Source organism: Meriones unguiculatus, chromosome 10, assembly GCF_030254825.1.
Source record: "Meriones unguiculatus strain TT.TT164.6M chromosome 10, Bangor_MerUng_6.1, whole genome shotgun sequence".
In the NCBI taxonomy this organism is placed as follows: Eukaryota; Metazoa; Chordata; class Mammalia; order Rodentia; family Muridae; genus Meriones; species Meriones unguiculatus.
The window spans coordinates 36,868,439-36,890,075 of NC_083358.1; the positions used below are offsets into that span (position 1 = coordinate 36,868,439).

The window sequence follows — 21,637 nt, forward strand, 5'->3', positions numbered from 1 at the left end:
CATATATAAAGGCAAGGCAATGTCTCAATCCCTCATGACCAATTCGGTTTAACTCATTCAGTGTAACTCATGTGTCTGCTTCTCAAATTAGGTACTATTGATACAAAGATCATTAAGATCGTTTCTGCTGAACAGGAATCCAAAGTTTTGGCAGTCAAATACATGTGTTAAAAATAAATACTATTCAGGATACAATGTTTTACAAGACAAGAAAAGTATAAACGCGGGCTGGGAGTTAAAGTATAAAGAATTTTTAAAGAACTGGAATTTTTCAAGGTAGGCGGTATCATTACAAGCAAGGAAACAAGGGAACCCAAATGGCACCAGATACTTAGGAAAGCCTTAGAGCAGAAAAGGGTACACAGTGGCAGAGGAAGCTAGGATCAAAGGATAAAGTCCTGGTGTATTTTATTTTGTACACAGTACACCATACTTAAAGGAGACATATATAATGTTGATGTCTCTTATTATAGACAAGTAATCTTTGCTAAGTTTCTCTGGTAGAAAGCTACTAGTTTTGCTTGTCTAATTAACATGTTATAAAGGCATACATAGAGAACATAGAAATATCCTGTTTGTTTTTTAAAGATTTATTTATATATATGAGAGGTCTGTCTGTATGTACACTTGCATACCAGGGGGAATCTAATCCCATTGCAGATGGGTGAAAGCCACCATGTATTTGCTGAGAACTGAACTCCAGAACTCTGGAGGAATAGCTAATGTTCTTAAACACTGAGCCATTTCTTTAGTCACTCCTCCCCTCCTTAAACAACTCACTAATTTTAAAACTCATTAAAGGACTTATCTGCTATAATTATTATCATAGTGGAGTAGAGATGATTTTACATTTTCCTCATTTCTTCTACAATTATTAATTGGAATTTTTATAAGGAAAAATTGTCTGTTTTCCTTTTCCCAAGTTTTTTTCTTCTTTCTTTCCTTTTCTTTAATGATTTGTATCTGAATCCTTATTCAGATGTATTCTTCTCATCATCTTTTAGGATTTTGATGACTTTTTATATGACAGAAATATACTTTCATATGTACATCTGCTATAAGCAATAAGCACCCTAATGACATTTTCATAAATACTTACTCTGCCACTGATGGTATCTATATCTATTTCTGCTTTCTTGGCCCATTTTTGCCAGAAGTTGGGGTCATCTAAAGAAATATCTGTCCGGTTTCCAGATGCTACAAAACTTGCCTGAAATATATAATAAAGTTTTAAAAATACTTAGACTTTAGAGAAGAAAAAAAATCTTTGAAAATAAACCATTATCTCTTTGCATTTACTGTACACAGAATGTGAATTTGGCATATAAACACTCAAGACATGTTCCAATACAGTGATCTGAAATGTAACAGCATTTGTTTAAGGCAAATGATGTTCAATACCAATACAGTCTACAGTTTAGGAACAGAAATAAGTTACTATTGTGGGTCAACTTGAAAGCATTCAATAAACAAAGATAATATTTTCTTTTTAGCACCAAATTACATAAAACAGAAGTATACTCTCTAAAATACTAAGAGAGCATTAAGAAATTATGATAGAATTATCCAGGTATGGTTGCACATGCCTTTAATCACAGCACTCAGGAGGCAGAGGCAACAGATTTTTCTGAGTTTTAGGCCAGCCTGGTCTAAGTTCCAGGATAGCCAGAACTAGGTAGAGAGACACTGTGTCAAAGAAACAAAACAACTTGGAGAGGGGCATGCATGCAGAAAGGGAAGGGAGGGTGGGATCAGGAGGGGAGGAGGGAGGGCCTTATGAGGGGATACAAAATGAATAAAGTGTAATTAATAAAAAATTTTTAAAAAATTAAAAAAAAAGAAACAAAACAAAACAAAACAAAAAACAACAAAGAAGAAAAAAAGAAATTATGGTAGAACTTAATTTATGGGCTTCCCAGACAGCACTTGTGCTCCCCATGTAGCAAATAAATAATTAAAATTTTAAATCACATACTTGTGTTTGTGTGTTATGTGTATATAGTGTATGTGCGTATTGTGTAAATGTGGAGGAGAGAGGTCACTTTCACCTTCCACTCAGAACTCACTGATTAGCTAGGCAGCCTGACCAGCTAGCTTCAGGGCTTCTCTTGTGCTAAGCGTGCAGCTCTGTGCCATGTAGCCCTGCTTTGTTATTGTGTATTTGTAACCTAGTAGACGGAAACCCGAACTCAGGTCCTCCTGCTTGTTTAGCAGGCACTTTAACGACTGAGCAAATCTCCTCAAATTGTCTCATATGTTCTCACCTGTTTGTACCTACCAAGGTGACAAGCACATTTGTGTGGGTTATGGAGATTAAACTCATGTCCTTGTGCTTACAAGGTTGGTATTATATCGACTGGGCCATTCCTCTATCCAACCTTCTATTACATGTAATCTTTAGTCTCTAAACTCCTTTTGTTTCCAATATTTTTCTGATTAAAGGGTACAACTGTTTCTGGTTGTTACATGTATTCCATTTTATGAGGATGAGAAGAGTACATATAAAACTTGATATAAGATCAGTACAAATGGAGTAAAGATTATCTATTATCGGGTGGAGACTTGGCTCAATTGGTAGAGCGCTTGCCTAACATGCAGAAATCCCTGGGTTTGATACCTAGCACATCATAAAACTGGCTATGGAAGGTGGCACACCATTGTGATCACAGCCCTCTACAAGGCAGAGCAGCAAAATCAGATGCTCAATGCTATCCTTGGATACACTGCAAGTTTGAAGGCAGCCTGGATTACAGGACAGCCTCTCTCAGGACAAAGCAAAACAAAACAAAAGCCACAAGTGGTTATTTGACTTAATTTAGTACGTTCAAAGATGAAACAACAAAAAAATATTTTTAGAAAGTAAGATGTGAACATCACTGCCCATTTATAAGTTAGGAAGCTGTGGTGGCTGTTCTAGTTGTCAACTTAACTACATCGTGAGTTAACGGAAACCCTAATTGCTGGCTGGGAGCAAGTGTGAGGGATTTTTCTCTTAATTAAAGCATTTGAAGTGGGAATATCACTTTTAATATGGATCGTAGAGGTGGGAAGACCCATTTTAAACCTGGGCCACACATTTTGTGGAAGCCTATATAAAGGACATGGAAGAAAGAAGCTCCTTTAACCTGTTTGCTCTCATTCTTTATTGCAAGTCCATTTCTTCATTGGCATTACAGCCTACTTCTTTGGGATTCCTGCATATACTAAAGAACAGTTCAGACATCCAGCGTTATGGTCTGAACAACTATTGGATTCTTGGCCACTGTTGGATTAGCTGGACCACAGCCTGCAGGTAACTCTAATAATGTTCTTTCTATATATATTAAGAGACCAATTCTGCAAGTGTGGTTACTCTAAAGCAGCGGTTCTCAACCTTCCTAATGCTGTAACCCTTTAATACAGTTCCTCACATTGTAGTGACCCCAACCATAACATTATTTCATTGCTATTTCATCTATAATTTTGCTGTTGTTATAAATTGTAATGTAAATGCAGGATATCTGTTATGTGACCTCTGTGGATCCACTGCTCTAGAGAGCCCTGACAGAGCCTCACTGTATGTTACCTTAGCAAATGTTGACCCACGTCCTTCTGATTCAATTGTAATAGTTTTTGTACGACGGAGTAAAATCTGGTCGATATCTTCTTCACAGAACTTAGAGCCCTCATCTTCCTCCTCCATGATGGCTCCGTATGCACCTCTTCGAAGCAGGTCTTCTATTTCCTTTTTGGAAAGCTGCTGAATCTAAATAGGAAAGTAATTTTAGAAGTTATAGTATTTTAAAGGTCACAAAATATGGAAACTACCTGTATACAACGGTAAAAGCATGCATCGTCTTATTTTGGGCTTGGTCCATATATGAGAAAGAATTCACTAAAATAATATATTGAAGATATTGACTAATTTTTATTTTTAAAAAAAAATAGGAATTACCACCTAACTAAAATGGTTTCAATTACACCAAAGTGTAAGGGCCAAGTAATCTCCATTTTGGTACTATGATTCATATCAAGCAAAATACTTAAGGCAAAAACCCCCACAACAACAACAACAGACCCACAACCATAATCTGTAGCAAGACAAAGCCAATGTTAGAAGTTGGTAATTTTTTTTTTACAAGTTGGTAATTTTTAAAAACCAAAACCTTCTGAGAATTCTAGTATGTTATATCATGATACAGATCTCTAATGGAGATGGTAGAACATTTCTGTCTTGGCAAGATTCCTAAGGTCCAGCAGTTCTGAAGCAACATGCACAAAACAAAAGGCGCCCAAAACATTCTGAAAACAACCTTGTGCACAAAACATGAACAATATGGTTCTGGAGGTAAAATTAAGTAAAAGTAACACAAAGCACCAAGTAGAAAGAAGGTATACATACGCCACTGACGTTACTGTCTCTTCCGCTCATGCTCTGTAACACAGCTTTATCTAGGCCCAGTTTCAAGCTGGCTCGATCAAACATCTCCCTCTCATATGAGTTCCGAGTTACTAATCTGTAGACTTTAACTGCTTTGTTCTGACCAATTCTGTGGCAACGAGCTTGGGCCTACAGAAAATGAAAAGCTATAGATTACCTTTCACAAAACACATCATAGTAAAGTATATATAGAACAAGAAAGTACATGAGAATTTTTTTATATGATGAGGAATAATCCCACAATTGGCAGTAAATAACATTTTAAGATTATCCTTATAAATTCCTTAAAGGTTATGTTTTTTAAATTAAGCTAAATTAATCAATGTATTTATTTGTTTGTATGTAAGTGGGAAAGAGTATGCCAACGATCAAATATAGAGGTCAGAGGACAACTTTTGGGAGTTAGTTCTCTCTTACTGTGTAGGTCCTGAGGATTAAACTTGGGCTTCTAAGTTGGCAGCAAGTGTCCTTATCTGCTGCACCATCTTGCCAGCATAGATTATTGTATTTTAATGGGGCTATGGTTTGGCAACCCTTATCAGAAATCCAAAATCCTTGCTGAGTATGGTAGCTCATGTCTGTAATCTCTGCATTTGGGAGGCTAAAGTAGGAGAGGTACTTTGGGTTTGAAATCTGTCTGTGCTACATAGTGAGTTTTAGATCAGCCTGACCATGCTCACCCTCAACCCACACCTGCCACTGACCCCTGCCCCCTCAAAATCAAATTAAACAAGAACTAATGCTTGGTATGGTGACATATGCCTTTGATTCCAGCACTTGGGAAGTGGAGCAGGAAAACCTCTGTGAGCTTAAGGCTAGCTTAGACGACACAGTGATGTCCAGACCAACCAGGGGTAGATAATGACTCAAAATAAAAGAAAATATTTAAAAACAATGATAATAAATAAAAATATAACAACAAATCTAAAAAACTGGAAAATTTTGAGCATAAACATGACATGTAAGTAGAAGAAACCTGGTAACAGGCCAGTCAAAACTAACACTTACATACTGTGTAAAATTACCTTCGAGTTGTGTTATAGGGTATACTTGAAATAGAAATAATTCAATATTTGTACCTAGAGTTATAGGCAAACAAAGTTGTTTGGAAGAGGGAATTCACTGAGGACCCGACCCTTCCCTGACAATCCTAGCCAGTGGAAGTTGCTAGGGAAGGAGGACACATTTTCTTCTGATGTAGCTAACGATAAGTTCTTTATGATCCTGTAGATGACTCCAGACCCATTAAACCTACTGGATCAACAAAAACAAAACAACAACAAAAATGTGACGATACAGGGGTCTGACTGGGAAGAAAAAGGTACCAGTGTGGGAGAAAGGCAACAGAGAGCACTGCGGGATGAATACAACCAAAACACAAAATACAGTTTATATTCCCATCCATGAAGTTGCCATAAGAAGCCCAATCTGCATAATGTATGCTAATTAAAAATATGAGTGTTAGGGAGATACTATTTAGCCTATAAAGTGAAAAACTGTGTCCTTCTATATGAAGAGAATGATTTAATCTATGCATTAATCCTGGATAAACTTCTCATATTTTGAATTAGATTACACAAAAAACAAACAACTGAAAAGGTTATCTTTGTGCTGAAGAGACAGTTCTGTGGTTAAGAGCACTTGTTGCCCTGCAGAGGACCTTCCAAGGTCCCATGATGGTCCTCACTCATCCCTAATTACAGTCCTATAGGATCCCACACTCTCTGCTGAGGGCACAGATCCCCATGTGGTATGCCTGCATACACAGGCAAACATTCACTCACATAATATACAGATCTACAACAGTTCTCTTCTATTATGCTTAGTATATTCTTAATAATTTATTGTATTTCATAGCTATTCCAAGTATTACTAAAAATTACAGTATAATTAAAACTATCGTGAAAAAAATAAATTTCACTTATAATTTGTTCTCATTTTATATTCCATCCAAATATGTATCTTCTGCAAATTTTGAGCCTTACTGATCACTCTTTGTTGTTGTTGAGATGGTGTTTTCTATGTATCCCTGGCTGTTTTGTAACTTGGTGTGTAGACCAGTTAGCCTTTAACTCCCAAAGCTCTACCTGCCTCCACCTCATAGTGCTGGGATGAAGGGCATGTCTCCACATTCAGCCTCTCATCACTCGACACAGGGTTTCTTTGTGTAGCCGTGGCTACCCTGGACTTGCTTTGTAGACCAGTTCAACTCACAACAATCCGCCTGTCTGTCTCCCTGAGTGCTGGGATGAAAGGCATGCACCACCACGTCCAGCTGTTTACATCACTCTTACTAATACTGTTTATTTTATTTATGTGTGTAGGCTTTTTGCCTGCATGTATATATGTGCACCATTTACATGTCTAGCTAGCCCCAGAGGCCAGAAGAGAGCATCAGTTCCTCTGGAACCATTAACTGCAAGCTGCCATATGGGTGATGGAAATTAACCATATGTCCTCTGGAAGAACAGTCAGTGATCTTAACCAGTGGGCTATCTCCCCACCCCTAAACACTCTTAATATTCTTGTTTCTATGAAGTCCACAGAAAGGCTTAATTGACTTTCATGTCTTCATTGTCTATAGTATTTTAGACACAGGTGTATTATGGCTCAACTTTACATATACTATATGATGCTTAGATTACATTAGGACAAACATAAATTCTGAAATTTAAATTTTATTATGAGTAAGTTACAATTAAGGTAGAGCTAAAGTCTCTTAAGTTGGTATGATCTTTTTGGAGAGGCAGAGATGAAAATCAAGCCTAGGATATCACCTTTTATAGGAAATCATTCTTCCACTGAACTAGGTGACCATAACCCATATTTTACTCTTCCCACATATATTATTTTTATTATGATATTTTAGTGTTTTTGTTTCTTTTTGTTTTGTTTTGAGGCAAAGTCTCTAGACAGCCTTGGCTGGCCTGGAGCAGGCTATATAGACAGAACTGGCCTCAGATTCAGAGATCTGCCTATTTTGGCCTCAGGAGTGCTGGGATTAAAGAAAATGTACAATCATGCCTGGCCTAGCCCCTTATTTTAAAAAAGACATATACCGTATTCAATTATTTGTATATTTCATAACTTAGTAAGAAACACTAAAAAGTGTACTTGACTATATTTTATTATCATTAAATGATAACTAAAATAATTTCAGTTTTCACAGGTGTTAGAGAAACCACATATTAATATGTCTGTATAAAAAGAAAAGATGAGGATCACAAAAAAAAAAAGTAGCGTGAATTTTTAAAAATTGTATCCCTTGTCAGCCAAGAAATGTATTACCTGAAGGTCATTTTGAGGGTTCCAATCAGAGTCAAAAATTATGCATGTATCCGCTGCAGTTAAATTGATGCCCAAACCACCAGCTCGGGTGCATAGGAGGAAAACGAATCGATCTGAGTCAGGTTTACTAAATCGGTCTATAGCTGCTTGTCGAAGATTTCCTCTGACTCTACCGTCAAGCCGCTCATATAAATATCTATTTAAATAAAAAGCATTAAGTTTAAATGTTGAACATAGAGAAAGTAAAGATATGGTCTATCAATGGCAAAGTCAACTTCCCTGTATCCCACTAGTCTGCTATAAAATTAAAAAGCAACAGCATCACAAATATTTTCTACATTTGAAACCCAAGGAAGCAAAGAGATACAAATGACAGATTCCTAGATACACATATTATATAATATGTGTATTATTGCTAAAATCCCATTTTGGAATCTAGGGAATATAACTCAGTGATGGAATACTTGCAGTGTTTCATAGGCCCTGGTTTGATTTACACTGCTGCAAAAACAAACAAAAATAGGAGGGGAAAATTTGAATAGTGAAACACCACTAAAAAAAAAAACTGTGCTGCTGATGTCATCTTAAATAATAAGGTTGACAGGACTACACAAAAAGCTGTGAAGGTTTCTCCCATGAATCCTCTCAGCAACACCTGTGGAGGGCGAGCTGGAATATTATACAAGTCTTTATAGTCATTACACAAAGCAATAATTTTTAACAACTTTTATTCTTTCCCATTTAACATTCAATTTTTTTGGTTTTTTTTTTTTTGGTTTTTTTTTTTTGTTTTTTTGAGGCAGGGTTTTTCTGTGTTGCCTTGGTTGTCCTGAAACTCTCTCTGTAGACCAGACTGGCCTCTAAATCACAAAGATCTACCTGCCTCTGCTTCCTAAGTGCCGGGATTAAAAGTGTACACCACTGCCACCAGGCCAACTTTCAATTTATTAATTGCAAGACCTCATAAATACATACATCTATACACGCACATATTATATATATAATTTGGGAAAGTATCACAGGGATTTAAATGGTACTTATATTTCATGCTTCCTACGGTTCTTTCTACATATTTACTAGTATTTTGGTACAAAACAGCATAAATTCTAATGTTACTCATAATTGAAAACAAACAAACAAACAAAAACCCAGGCAGATCCCTGTGAGTTCACAGCCTGGTCTACAAAGTGAGTCCAGGACAGCCAAGGCTACACATAGAAACCCTTTTTGGAAAAATAAAAATCAAACAACAACCCCCTGCAAAATAAAACAAATCCCTGAGGATTTTCCATGAAATTCATCATTTGAAATCCATTTGTAGAGATTTATCTCCTGATAAGTCCTTTATATAGGCAATCAAGAAAATGGAGAGATGGCCCCATATTAAGAGCTCTTGCTGCTCTTTGAGAAGACCCAGGTTCAGTTCTCAGCATTCACCCCCAGATCAGGTGGTTCACAACTGCCTCTATTCCAGTGCCAGAGTATCTTGCTCCCTCTGGCCTCCTTGGACACCTGCACACCGGTAGTGCACATAAACTCACAGACACAGATGTATACACATGAATAATAAATAAATATTCAAAAAAGTAAATATAACAATTTTTAAGGCAATATTGTGATGCAATGATCTTATATGCTATAAAATTGAAAGAATTACACATTTTAGTATGAATTCATGTAAGCTGAAATACTGCTCAGAAAAGCAAGGCCTCAGTTTCAGACAACACTACTGCAAAGGAGAAAATAAAGTCACAATGGAGCTTGGAAAAATTTTTTCATTTGGGAAAGTGTTTGATGTGCATACATTAGGACCTGAGTTTCGATCCCAAGTATCCATGTACAAGTGAAATCCAGGAATAGTGGCACGAACCTGTGATCAGGGCTGGGATGAGAAGACAGGAGGATTGTTAGGGTTGAAAAACCAGCCATTGTAGATAATTAGTGAGCTCCAGATGCCCCCCTCCCCCCACTGCTACGCACACACACATAATTCACATACTACACAAAGTTAACTGGCAATAAAAATTAACTACATAATCATATAATATGAACTAAAAAACTTTTACTTAAGTGATCAAAATTTTTCATGTTAAAATCAACACTTGAAGCCAGGTGGTGGCGGTGGCAATGGCATTGCAAGCCTTTAATCCCAACACTAGGGAGGCAGAGGCAGGCAGATCTCTGAGTTCAAGGACAGTCTGGTCTACAGAGCAGAAAAACAAAAATCAAAAAACAGCTGAAATTTCTGATTTTGTATTTTGTAATATATTGATATGAAACTGAATCTCTAATATTCTCTTAAAATATCCTACATATGCTCTATTTGTTTATTTATATAAATACTGATCAAGTTAAATCCAATACTGTTTTATTGTCATGAATGAAAAACTGAAAAACATTAACAAACCCATATTAAACAAACCAGAAAAGATTAAAAGTATAAGCAAATTTTACAGCGCATATAAAAGCAATAATTTGTAATTTCTAATTGTAGCAATGAAATAAAACAGACATAAGAATATTACACCAAGGTTTATGAAATACACAGTGTGCTTTGTACCTTTTATGGATAAGATAGTCTTCAAGGATGTCAAGGCAGCGTACCATCTGAGAGAAAATAAGCACTTTATGACCTCCTGCTTTCATTTTAGGAAGTAACTTATCAATGAGGACCAATTTGCCAGCAGACTGGATCATTGCTTGCAGATGAAAATCAGACGCAGATGGATTATATGTATCTCTAAATTCTCCAAGAATTTTCTCCTCAGCACCTACCCAAAAAAATATGATGTGTTAAGAGCAATGAAAAAAATTCAGACAATTTCCAGCTGCTGTAGTTTAAATCAGAACTGGTGCTCTTCTATACTTCTGTAATATACAGCTCTCTAGTGGCAACTGCATTGCTTTTATCAGAATTATTTCAATTTGTGTAACTCTCCAGCAACATGACACGGTTATCTTCACTAAAAATATAATAGGTCTTAAGAGTACATTTTTGCTTGCTAAATAGTAAATGAGTACTTCTAGCAAAGAATGACCAAAACTACGGGCCTGCAGGACACAGTGGCTCATGGAAAGCCGATGCAGGAAGATTGCTGTGAGCTTGATCTCAGCCAGGCACTATCCAGCAAGACCTTACCATGTCCTTCTAACCCACCCCACCCCAAATCACCCTAAAGCCAAAAAAAAAAAAACAAAAAAAACAAAAAACAAAAAAACAAAAAAACCCCTTAATTTTGGTTATAACCAAAAGATGATTATAATTGATCTGGATGTGATTATTAGCATTTAAAATAAGAAAACAAGAAACAATCAAAAGAAAGCCATATTAGGTCCTTGTTACACATCATTCAGAGACACCAGACAAGAATTAATGAAGCTTTCTGTGTTCCTTCACCAGCCTTTCTAGGCATGACAGCATAAGGATTTTAGAACATTATCTGTCATTCTGGATAAGTGAACAAACACAAACATGTACAAAGAGAACCCTGGTGGATAACCTAATAAGACCTTACAAAGCACCATTATTAGGATAAAATCTGAAACACTAAGTAGAGTATGTAGACTGGAAAGAAACTACGAAAACATAAATGCAGATACTTAAAAAAGATGTGTTTCATTGTCTTTGTGAGTAATAAATCACAGAATTCTCCAAGATAGTCTGAACTCTTAGTCTTGTGACTCAGTGTGTTCAAAGTAACAGTGAAAGAGTGACAGTGCCTCTGAACCTGAGATGCTTGTAAGCCCTCTGAACAGCGTAAGAAAGTAAAAACACCAGGACAACTGCAAACAGGGGTGCCTGGCTAATTTACTGGTTACTATTTGCTGGAGAGGAAGATGTCTGTTGCAATTCCTTTTAGCTACCTTTGATAAGATATGGATGATTACAGCACTTCCTGAGTTCCATCATGGTATTGACCAAGTTAGGTACGTTCGTTTGTCCAGCTCCTTTGGATAGAAATGAGAAGTTCTTCTCTAAAATAGCCCTATAGTATTTCTTCTGAATGTTGGTAAGCTCTACTTCAATAATAGTCTCTTCCTTAGGTGCCAGTTTCTTTTCCACATCTTCTTTTAATCGTCTCAGCATCATTGGCTTAAGGATAGCTTGAAGTTTTTGTACCTGAAGAAGGCATAATAGAAATATGTACACATTCAATTATGACAGAAAGCATTAATAATAAGAGATGTGATGTGCTTATTTACAAAAAAAAAGAATACCTGTTCCTCTGTTTTTAGATCTCCAAATTCTTGCATAAATGTTGATTCAGAAGGAAACCTTAAGGGTTCAAGAAAGTGAAGAAGGCTGAAAAGTTCTTCAACTGTGTTTTGGAGAGGGGTCCCTGTCAAGAGCACCTTGTGTTCCTACAGAAAACAAGGACAACTGAATAAAGACCAAAACTGAATGGAGCTCATACAGCTTCATTCCATGCTCAGTGCACTACAAGCAAGTAGACTCTGACCACACTGTGGACAAACTGAATCAAATGCAATAATATCCCATAATATTCAGCAATTAAATCCAGTAAGTTAAAAAAATCTCTTTAATCAATCTTGCAACCTATCCCTTTCTATGTTATTTTTACCTATGCATGCCTGTAAAAGTTCTAAACATTTAAAGAACCGTATTTTAGGCATTTTTAAGAACAAAGAGGTTATTTGTCTCTTGGAACTCAATCATCAGTGTGGGAATTTGTGAATCAAAGAATTTCAGTTTTGAAATTTGGAATGGTATTCAGGTCATCACAGAAAAGAAAACTGTTGAATAACTGAGGTTTTATGATCCAAGTAAGTAAATGGCTGACTGGACTATGCTTCTAATTATAGGACTCCATCAAGCTTTAAGAGAAAATAAGAATATTTTAATAACATAATTATTAAAATTTGACTTGATAATTTAAAATTTACAATATATCTTTATATCTCCATATATATGATAAGAATTGGTCTCAAAAGGCAGACAAATAAATGTAAATATTGGAGTGAGGAGCTGAACTGGGTATACACATACATAAGGGGAAAAAAGGAGAACTTTAGTTTTTATTGTATGTAGTTCTATGGATTTGTTCAAGTATTGATGTAATTTAATTATGTGACAGTAACTAAAAATGTCACAAACATCTGCATTTAAAAGAAGCAAGTATGCAAACAATAATATGATTTTAAGAACCTGTATTATTAATTAGAGCAAACACTATGAACATATAGTTGGGTTTTTAGGCTGGTGAGATGGCTCAGGGGTTGAAAATGTTTGCAGGCAAGCTGGTCAACCTTAGTTTGATCCCCAGAATCCACATGGTGGAAGAAGAGAACTAACTCATCCAGGTTGCCCTCTGGCTCTACATGTGTGTCATGGAGAAACATATGCTTGGGTTTTCTATCATAAATGACATGAGAAGTTTGGTGAAATGGCTTCTTTTAAAATTATTTCTTTTATTTTTTGAGATTAAGTAATAATTATATCATTTCCCCATTCCCTTTTATCTCTCAAAATCCTTCCATGCTCATTTTCAAATTCATGTCCTCTTTTTTCATTATACATGAGTACAACTTGCTCAGTCTAAATAAAGGTTCTTGTGTGCATGTTTTCAGGGCTGACTATTTGATAGTGGAAAACAATTGCTACATAGTTCCCTGGGGAAAACTATTTCTCCCACCTTTAGCATTCCTTAGTTGCCTGTATTATTTGCGTAAGGCTAAGGCCTGGGGACCTTCCCCATCCACTTTAACATGTCTACTACTGTTGTCCTTGTTCAGCTTACGGTTAGGTAGTCATGTTGACATGCTTTATGGGTGCAGCTTCTGACATTCCTAGGAGATACAACCTTAGAGCAAACGCCTGTTCCTCTGGCTCTTATAATTTTTCCAACCCCTCTTCCACACTGATCCCTGAGCCTCAGGTTCAGAAGTTCTATTGTAGATGTATCTTTGTTAGGGCTCCACAACTCTGCATTTTGATTGGTTGTGGTTTTCTGTAATGGTCTCCATCTGTTGCAAAGAGAAGTTTCCTTGATATAGAATAAGAAATGGCTTCTTAGAAAGGAATTTAAGGTTTAAAATTTTGTGCCCTTATTGTTTTTTAGTAGTACATATCTACAGCTTTTCTCTCTTCATTCTTATTTTCTATGTGTGGGTGTTTTGCCTGAATGTGTGTACACAAAAAGCATGCTTATGCTACAGAGGCTACAACAGGATGAAAGATGTGCTAAAACTAGAGTTGCTGAAGGTTGTGAGCCTATGTAGATGCTGTTAACCAAACACAGGTCCTCTGCAAGAGCAACAAGTGCTCTCAACTGTTCAGCCATCTCTCCAGGCCATCTTCTTTTAAATTTATAAATAAGTAAATCTGATCTTGGAACATGGAATGGTTTTATAACATATGCTAATTAAGTCCAAATAAACAAAATACCTCAATTAGCAAGACATGATTAAAAATTCCAGTTCTATAAAATTTTAAAACAATGTTTTAGCACTAGCTTTGAATCTCCATGGTCCTTTACTATCTAGTTAGGAAACTAAGTCAAAATGATACTATAAGTTGCTTACCAGATTCATAAGTTTCAGACCCTCCAGGAGTTTACAGTTTTTATTTTTTAACCTGTGTGCTTCATCAATAATCACACATCGCCAGTCAATTGCATTAAGTTCACCACAGCCCCCAAGGATCATTTCAAAGGTAGTGATGATGGCTTGGAATCGGTAAGCTCCTCGAATGATGCGCCCCTAGAAATTTACCAAATAAAATACAGTGGTAGAATGTCCTAATTTCACTTTTTATTCCTGTTAAATGGCATAAAATTATATTAAAAACATTTCTTATAAGCCATTTTCATTGACATTTTTATATACATAGACCTTTAAAAAGAATTTCATTATTAGAAATATATTGGCTATTCAAAAACACTGCCAAAAAAAACCATCCCTATGGGGCTGGAAGGATAGCTCAGCCAGTAAAGGGGTCTGCTGTATAATCTTGAGAACCTCAGTTCAATTCCTAGCACCTATGTAAAAAGCAAGCTCAGTGTGGTTTCGCCAGACAAGTGGAGCCAGCAGGTGGCCTAGTGTCAGAAGACAAAGCAGTCTAGCCTGATCATCTACAGGACAAAGAAAGACAGACACCTTCTCCAGAAAGGTTGATAGAGTTCCTGAGGAGGAAACTCCCAAGATTGCTCTTCAATCTTTCCATACCACATATGCACGCACACAGACACACATGGCTTGTGTACTAGTCTTGTTCTAGTTGCTGGGAATATAAAAGGAAGTAAAACAAAGTAAAGTGTTACCCAAGTGAAACCTACATGTTAATGCTAATGCAAGATACTTCTAGTAAGAAAAGCATTAAGCACTGTGACACAAAACAAGGGTAGGAATAAAAGTATGGCCATTGCAATCTTGAAAATGATGACTGGGAGAGTATTACTGAGAGGTGATACATAAGCAAAGACCTGTGTTGATATCTACAAATCTAGGAGAGAATAAATCCCTGGTAAAATTAGCCACACAAAACACCAATGGTATGTTTAAATATATTCAGAAGACATCAAGAAAGACAGAGTTGCTGAAACCAGTGAAAGAGGGTGAGGGCACAGAGTAGACACTAAAGCATCAGAAAACCAGAGTAAAAATCTTACAACAAGAAGCTAGTAAGAGGATTTGATGAGATTAGAACTGTAGTCTAGGTTCCCTAGTAAGGGGAACAAGGACTGTCTCTGATATAAACTCAGTGGCTAGCTCTTTGATCATCTCCCCTTGAGGGGGAAACAACCTTGCCAGGCCACAGAGGAGGACAATGCAGCCATTCCTGATGAGACCTGATAAGCTAGGGTCAGATGGAAGGGGAGGAGGACCTCCCCTATCAGTGGATTTGGAGAGAGGCAAGGGAGGAGATGAGGGAAGGAGGGTGGAATTGGGAGGGAGGGAGGGAGAAAGGAAGGGAGGGAGGGGGCTACAGCTGGGGTTCAAAATGAATAAGCTGCAAATTAATATAAAAAATTAATTAAAAATCTATTTTAAAAAACTGTAAAAATGCTAAGGACACGGTCCTAGGAGCCATTGAAGAACTGTCAGAAGATACAGTTCTGATACAGGTGTGATACAACTTGAAGGTAGTGACAACAGGTCTCTTAAGTCACAGGTGTGGAATGAGACAGAGAAAACACAACTTTACTCTAGAGTAGTGGTTCTCAACCTGTGGTTCGCAACCCCAACAGGGATTATATTCCAGATATCTTGTACATTATGATCCATAATAGTCACAAACTTATGGTTATAAAGTAACAACAAAATAATTTTATGGTTGGGTTCACAACATGAGGAAATGTATTAAAGGGTCACAGAATTAAGTAGGTTGAGAACCACTGGCCTATAATCTTGGTTTGAACAACTGAATTGTAGAGCTGCGGTTCACTAACATATTGTCCTGTAAGTGTTAAGATTTAGATATGCATTAGCTGTATGCAAGAGGAGATGTCAACTAGGCATTTTACAAGACTCTGAAATTTAGGAAAGAACTGAGAGTTGATGGAGTTTTGGGGAGTTTCTGTCAGCACAGAAGTAGTTTGAATGAATGAATGAATGAATGAGATCTCTGAGAATATGAACAGACTGAACAGCTTTCCTGGAAGTGTAGAGGAAGGGCTGATAGGAAGTAGCACCAAGTTTAGGGAGCCAATAACCCTAAGTTCAAGTGAGCACCTTCTCTTGGGTATTAAGAGGAAGAAAAGCTGAGAATGATTGTGCTTTCTTATTTATCTTAGTTTTTGGTTTGTTTTTACATTACCACATACTGGTTTCACACACTGTCCACTAAGTTACAAAGCAACTCTAGTAGACTATTATTGCCATAGGTACAAAGTACAAGGCTTTGGAAACAGGGTGCATATTATAACCAGGGCTCTTGAGTCTGGTTTATAATAGTTTTGCTCTGCTCTTTTACTGTAATCTACAGATTTCTTAATAGCTCAGTTTACTCAAGTATACAGTTAATTTAATAAAATCTATTTTCAGGGTTGTAATTATAGAGATTAAGTAAAATAATATATATAAACTGTTTAAAGGAATACTTGGGACACAGTAAATAATTGTTTATGGATATTATTTCTTTATGTTACTCTTTCCTGAGTAAAAAAATTTAGCAGGGTTTTGTTACTACTATAATTATGAAATTATTCAATAACTTGAAAACACAGAAGGAAATATCCAATTTATTAAAATATATTTGTAAGACAACTCTGAATATTGTACTTGTATTTACTTATAGTATAGATATATTTTGTTTATTAGGAATTATTTTGAAATTAAAAATCTCTTTAGCTAATTGCTTAGAAATTTTAATATTACTAATAAAATATAATAGTTGATATATAGTATTTAGTGTATTATACATCAAGAATCTCTTGGCTTTGGATTATCATTTATACCAAACTATGTTATTTATATTAACGTTACAGCTTAGATTTAAAAGGTTTTTTTTAGGTAAATTTTCTATAAAAAGTAAATTTGGAAGCTACATATGGGAGCCCATGCTTGTAATCCCAGTACTTGGAATTTGGAAGATTGGCATGAGTTTAAGGTCAGCCTGAGCTATACAACAAGACTCCTATCTTTTTTTAAAAAAAAAAAGGTGCATAATTATTTTTACGATGCCATAGAGTTTTAAAATTCTACAAATGTCTGCTAAGGAATAATATACTATGTGAGGGACTCAAATTGGAATCCAGAACGCCATCAACTGTAAAGGTGCAGAGGTAGTTTTTCTATATGGCCATAGACCACGCAATAGTTTCAACTTTGGAAGCATAAGGGGGAGTGATGTTATGTAAACAAATATAGCTATGCCACACATTCTCAGCAGGAATTATAACAGAAAATCAGTTATGATTAGAAGCAAAAGCACAATACTATGTACACTGCCTTGCTTTGGTTTCTACTGTCCTCATACAGCAATACTGCAGAGGGATTATTTTAGGTTGAAGCAATGAATGAAAGAAAAGATATTTAGGTGCTACTAATGTAGCCAGCCAGAGAATAAGCCCTTTGCAATTAAATAGTATAATTCTATCTGGATTGTGTTTATTAATTTTGCTTTTTATTTCTGATTAAAGATTTTTTTAATCAGAAAAGGCATATTAACATTCAAGACCACAACTTGGAATTTTGTTTTATCACTTTGTTCATTCTCTCTCTGTCTTTTCCTCTCTTTCCCTCTCTTCTTCCCTTTCTCTCTCAATCTCTCTCTTTCTCTGTATCTCTCATGGTCAGAGGGAATCATTTATGCTACACAGGTGCTTTACTGTGGAGCTACCCCTGCCAGCCCACAAACCAAATTAAAAAGCTAGCAAACAAACAATTCTAAAATCAAAATACATTCAACATGAAACAGAACCTTAGTCTCACATCAATATGCATTTAATGTCATCCTAATCATTGAAGACTAAGTGTTGAAAAGAGGATAAAGGAGGAACAAGAGGATGATCAAAGACATTTATATCAAGAAATAATGTATATTTAAAAGGAGTTAGAAAAATAAAAATAACTTATTCTAGTTAGAAAATTATAGACTACAATCAATTTATACATTTGTATAAACCAATATACTATGCTATAGTGAACTAGAAATATTAATCATTGCTTTAATCATTGCTTTTCAGCTACTAAATCTATCACAATAAAAAGTCGCTGCTTTACAGCTAATAAATATATCACAATATACATACTAATGAGCTTAACATAACAGTTAAGTTTGCAATTAAAATCTATATCAAACTGTAAATTGTTGACATGTAATAATATCTTATTCAGCCATGGTGTTGTTGTTTTTTTTTAATTGTATCAGTAATAGCACACCTGTGAATCCCTGAAGTACATCTCGTATTGCTGAATCATCTGTCTGCTAATCAGGCTCCCATGATAAACCACAACATTAATGTCAGTCCATGTGCGGAATTCTCTTTCCCAGTTTGCAATGGTAGAAAGTGGCGCAATAATCAGGAAAGGTCCTTTTATACCAGTCAGAAGGATTTCGTAGAGGAATGTAATTGACTGAATGGTTTTGCCAAGCCCCATTTCATCTGCTAAAATGCAGTTACGTCTGAAATAAATAAATATATTATCCATGCGTACACATATCATGCTTTTATGAATACTATTGTTTTTAAAGATAAATATACAAAAAGAAGCAAAGACCCAATTAAAATACTTGTACTTATAAAAACATAAAAAGTTGCTGAGATACAAAGTAAGTTCACGATTACAATTATACTATAATACTGTAAGGGACACTAAATATTTTTATAGCTTCAAAAAAAAAGATATTGTCTAGTAAGTGTTCCATCTTAAGAGTGAAAAAGAGGTGAGAGTAAAACATGCCAAATATTCAGAAAGCATTTATTAAATACCTTCCATTATCTCAGGCTACTATGAGAAGATGAAAAGAAATAGAAGATGCTCTCTGCCTTCCAGGGGCTTGTATCTATTAAAGGCGGACATGCAAGTACATAAATAAGTAGTCATGCAATGTGCTACTGTAGAAAAGCAAGTTTAGCACTGACATTCACCTGTGGCTTTGCATTAGAAGAGCCTACAGAGCTTGAGAAACAAAAAATAACTTGACCTTCCCTCTACTATGGCCACTGAAGAATAAATAGAGTAAATGTTCTTATGGAAGACCAGAGGGACATGACAATAAATAAATAAATTTTAAAAACTAGCTAGAACAAAGAAGAATGCTTCAGGTTATTGGTAAGATTTTTTTAAAGGGCAAAGCAGAGGATCAGAGGCACACACACGCGCAAACAAATGTATGAAGTACGGGAGCAAAAGTTGCTTAATATGATCAATAAGAAAGAGAGAAGGGAGGAGAGAGTAGTAAGATAAGTGAGAGCCATGAATAGAAGAGATTAGACATCATTCTGCTACATGGAGTCAGGCACTAAAAATCTTTTAAAAATACAACAATATTAGGTTTGCAATATTAGGTTTGCAATATTAGGTAAGCTTTCCTCTAGTGCTACAGTAAAGATAATAGAGAGTGAAGGACTACAAGTTTGGGCACTAGCTGGTATAGTAGTCAAGGAAGAGAGTGCAGGCACAGGGACTAAACAAGTTAAGAAGGCAGACCATGCCAGAGTTATGACAACTTGGGCCTGTTCACCAACTACACGTATGGGGTAACAGCCAGAATTTAGTTGGGTGAGTAAATTGTGTTATTATTAACCATATGGGAAATATGGGAAAGAACAAGTTTGATATATAGAAAATAGAAAGTAAGATTAATTTTGAATCTAGTACACACACACACACTGTTGAATCACATTCAGGCAGATAAAGATAAAAATATGGAATTATAATTCAAAGCTTTAGGGATAAAGTTATGGAGCCATTAAAATGTTGGCTAGTCTAAATGGGGAGTGGGTAGGTTGTTGAGATGTCTAAAGGATAAAAAATGTGGACTCTAAGAAATGAATTAAAGATAAAATCTAGGGCAGGAGGGAAAAAGTAGCAGCTTAAATATAGAAGAAGAGGAACCAGCAAACAGCTGAAAGTAATAATCACAGAGATGCTAAAGATCTTGGAGAAAGTCACACTGTAGAAGGTGTTGGAAATAAGAATGGGAAGAAAACTTAAAGGAAGAAATGGCAATTTGTATATATTCAATGCAGGGGAGATGAATTGAAGGCAAAGAATATTCCATTAATTGGAAAATAAATTTCAGAGAAGCAACAGACCAAAGCTGGATATAGAGTCATATGATTGTAATCCTGATGAGACTAACACAAAGGAACTGTCATGAGTTTGAAGCTAGCCTGGTCTACTCAGTGAACACTAGACCTAACATAAACAACAGAAACGTAGATTGTAACAGACTGAAAAGAAAACGGGATGAGGAAGCAAATGGGGAGCTCTAATTTTGCATACAAGTTTACAAAGTGGGTTTGAGAGAGGTAGAAGGAAAAGTAAAGTCAAAATACTCCCAGTTTACTATTTCGCTTTTATAAATAAACACCCAAATTGCTTATAGATTTAGGCAAAGAAGTCTTCCAGCTTGGTGTGAAGATATAAGAGGAGAGTTGACTGAAGACTGGACACAAGACAGCCTGTAGAGTCGAGGTAGCATGATTTAATCATGACTGTGACATATGAGGTTAGAGCTATGAATTTAGAGAAGTGCTAGAAGGATGGGACATGAAGGCAGGCAAGATTGAGAGTGTGAAGCCTGTTGTCCCTGGTTTCCTTAAGAAGCAGTCATTCAGAGAGTGACCAGGACAGAGTTAGGGTAAGGGGTGAGAAAGAAATGGTGATGGTTTAAAACAGGCAATATAAAAAATGCAAAGGGGCACTAACCAGTGAAGACAATTTTTAAGATGTATTATTATTTTACTTGTATGATTCTCTTGAAGGAAATAATGATTAATATTTATAAAGAATAAATCAGAGAAAAGAACAATTTATGGGCTAACAGGTCATTATCACTCCATCTAATTGAACCACATAATATAACTAAATGTAACAACTCAGAAGAATGATATGAGAATTAAAAAAAAAAATGATTTTCAAAAAGTACCACTGAATTTTTGCTATCATATCTAGTAGTAGCAATTTCATTTGATAACTGCACATACTTATACTTTATTCTCATTTATGGTACCATCTTTTAATGCATTTGAAATTATCTTTTTACCTTAATAAATTATTTGAGATATGATCTATAAAGCATTTTGAACAACTTAGAAAATGAAAAATAGCCAAGGGAAATTCACTGTTATATTCCCATAATTTTATGTTCAATTAATTAACTACTTATATTCTATGTCATTTAGGATTTACATTAAATATTAGAGCTCTATTTAATTTTTACTGGTGTGTTAACATACAGCCCACTCTACAGATATAATTGTTGACATAAATTGTTGAAAAGCTAAAATAGTGGAAGTT

The 21,637-nt window shown here is 35.7% G+C and overlaps 1 protein-coding gene across 12 annotated transcripts in view; it reads right to left on the reverse strand.

Moving 5' to 3' along the window:
- Positions 1 to 21,637, reverse strand: part of Chd9 (chromodomain helicase DNA binding protein 9) — a 209,112-nt gene that overhangs the window by 43,500 nt on the left and 143,975 nt on the right. For all 12 annotated transcript variants that reach the window (XM_060392237.1, XM_060392236.1, XM_060392234.1 and 9 more), the window contains 9 exons: positions 18,551 to 18,794; positions 14,252 to 14,428; positions 11,927 to 12,070; positions 11,573 to 11,828; positions 10,269 to 10,479; positions 7,709 to 7,904; positions 4,382 to 4,549; positions 3,566 to 3,745; positions 1,100 to 1,210 (listed from right to left, as the gene is read on the reverse strand). In XM_060392237.1, the coding sequence (XP_060248220.1) occupies positions 1,100 to 1,210; positions 3,566 to 3,745; positions 4,382 to 4,549; positions 7,709 to 7,904; positions 10,269 to 10,479; positions 11,573 to 11,828; positions 11,927 to 12,070; positions 14,252 to 14,428; positions 18,551 to 18,794 (1,687 nt within the window). The remainder of the gene's footprint in view (positions 1 to 1,099; positions 1,211 to 3,565; positions 3,746 to 4,381; positions 4,550 to 7,708; positions 7,905 to 10,268; positions 10,480 to 11,572; positions 11,829 to 11,926; positions 12,071 to 14,251; positions 14,429 to 18,550; positions 18,795 to 21,637) is intronic.